At 69.4% G+C, this 2,381-nt stretch overlaps 1 protein-coding gene across 1 annotated transcript; it reads left to right on the forward strand.

Moving 5' to 3' along the window:
* Window positions 1–163: 163 nt before the first annotated feature.
* MNEG_16332 (hypothetical protein) lies at window positions 164–1,608 on the forward strand (the record flags this gene model as incomplete). Its single annotated transcript, XM_014035198.1, has 5 exons — window positions 164–187; window positions 327–439; window positions 698–784; window positions 1,031–1,113; window positions 1,442–1,608. The coding sequence occupies 5 exons, from the start codon at window positions 164–166 to the stop codon at window positions 1,606–1,608; spliced, it is 474 nt and encodes a 157-aa protein (XP_013890652.1).
* Between the last annotated feature and the right edge of the window lie 773 nt (window positions 1,609–2,381).

Below are 2,381 nucleotides of genomic sequence, written 5' to 3' on the forward strand. Positions count from 1 at the left end.
CCAGGACCCGCGCCCTGGCCCAGCCGACCGCCGCCAGCAGCTGCAGTGGGGCGAGCGCCTCGCGCTCACGCAGGTGCGCCCTTTCCCCTCCCCCGCCCCCGCACGCGGTCGCGCGCGTGGGCGGCCTGCAGCCCCTGCGTGTCTGTGGGGCGTGCCGCGCCACATGGTGACTCCTGGCGTGCTCCCGGTCGGGTGGCACGTGCCCACACTCTCTTCGTCCCCCCTGTGAAACCCCAACCACCCCACACCTGTAATGGGTCCTCTTCTCCGGCGCCTGAAAACAACCCCGTTGGCTTCTTCTGACGCGCTGCACCCCGCACCTCCAGCCCAACCTGGGCACCCGCGAGCCGCTGCTGTCGCTGCGCCGCCAGCTGGCGGGCCTGCTGGGCGACGGCCAGGAGGCGGGGCGCTGCTGGCTGCAGCAGGCCAAGCTCTGCAGGTGGGGCAATGGCAGGGGGCGATTGTTGGAGCCACCGCTTCTGTGGCGCCTGCATCACACCTTCATTGCATGTGCAGACCGCGGCGTCAGCGCTCCTGCGCCGGCCGGGCACGAAACGGTGGCGCGGCAGCCCGTTCTTCCGACGGCTGCCGCAGAGGTCCTGAGAACAAAGCCGCACGACCAGCGCCAACCATCGGCCCCGCGCACCTCCACCATCTGCCTGCCATCACCCCCCCCCCACACCCCAACCCGCCACAGGACGATGGGCCACCATGATGGCGCCGAGGCGGCCGCGCTGCAGGCGCTGGCGGCCGGCGTGCCGGGCGCACTCTTGGAGCGGTGCAGGTGCGGCCCGGTGTGCGGCGGCCCCGCTCGGCAGCCTACTCCCCGCCGCACCCCAGCCGCTGAGGCCCAGCGGCGGCCGCGGCGGCAGCGCGTGGGTGCGGCTCCTCAGGCGTCTGTGTGACCCCAAAACAGGACCTGAACTCTGCACACCAGCGACGACCCGGGCCCTCAGCCTCTCATCTCATCCTCTCCGTCTGCCTGCACTGCCCCTCTTCTCTCGTCATTTCCCCCAATCCCCCCACACAGGCTACTGTGGGCGTGCGACAAAGGCCACCGGGCCATACGCGAGCTGGACGGCCCGGTCAGGCGGCTGCAGCAGGAGGTGGCGGGTGGGCCAGGGCGCCGGGCGGCGCGACAGGGCGCGGGAGGGCAGACCCCGAAGCGTCTTGCGCAGCCCTGCCGCTAAGGCGCCTGCAAAAAAAATGAGCCTTGTTACACCGGTTGGGCGGCGGCCTCTGTCGGCACGTGGCGCCTGCCGGCTGGTTTCTGAGCCCCAGGCGCCTTCCTTGGCGGAGTGGGTAGCTGCCTACGCTGCCATTGTGATTGTTGGCAGATGTGGGTTGGAAACATGGACCCTGCTCCAGCGCACTGCCTTTCGCAAAGCGCTCTCAGCAGCGCCGCTCCCAGCAGCGCCCCAACGCCTCGGCCACGCCGCAGGGGACTCTGACGGGGACGAGCCCATGGCGGACGCGGGCGGCCGCGGCGGCGGCGCGGGGGCGGCGCCGGAGGACGCGCGCGGCAAGGCGCAGCTGGTGGGGCGGGCGCGGGGCCAGACCAACAAAGGCTGGGGCTGCGCGCGCGCTGCGCGCCCTGGCCTGCTTTGAAAAGAGCGACCGCGGCAGAGCGCAGCATGCCGCTTGAAGCTCGGCGGCTGCCTGCACAGCACTTCAGTTTACACAGTTCAATACCATCCCACTGGACAGCCCGGCCCTATCCTCACCAACTGCCAATCCCGACCCCATCCCAGCCGTGCCTGTCTGAGCGTGCCACCGCTCTTCCACCGCCCGACGAGTCCACTCGCGCCCCGTGCCGGCCGCTCCCCCCCACCCCCCACCCCAACAGGTCCTGCAGCTGGCGCAGTGGATGCAGGCGCTGGGGCAGGGCGGCCGCGACGAGATCATGCGTGAGGGGCCAAACACACGCACAGGGGGATACGGGGGGCCGGCTCCGAAGCCTGTGGTAGTCGTGTGTGCGGGTAGCGACGGGCCAGGACAGCCAGGCGCCTTCTTCCTTTGGGGCATGCCGGCGTGGTGCTGCTCGAACTCTTTGTGCACGGCCAGGGACCAACGTCGGCCGCCCTTGTTTCCATTGCACCACGCACACACGCGCACACTCACACATACACACAATCTCGCATGCCGCTGCCCTTGAGCTGGAATTTCCCCCACACCCAAACACCCAAACACATCACACACACCTGCAAGCCTTTGAATACACACACACACATACACACACGCGCAAACACACACCCATCCATTCGCACCCTCCCAACTCACTCAAACCCACCAGCCCTGTTTGAGGACGCCCTGCGCCTGGACGCCTCCTGGGAGGCCGCCCAGTTCTCATACGGCGCCTTCCTGGACGCACTCTACGTGGA

This window comes from Monoraphidium neglectum, assembly GCF_000611645.1.
Source record: "Monoraphidium neglectum strain SAG 48.87 unplaced genomic scaffold scaffold06252, whole genome shotgun sequence".
Taxonomy (NCBI): Eukaryota; Viridiplantae; Chlorophyta; class Chlorophyceae; order Sphaeropleales; family Selenastraceae; genus Monoraphidium; species Monoraphidium neglectum.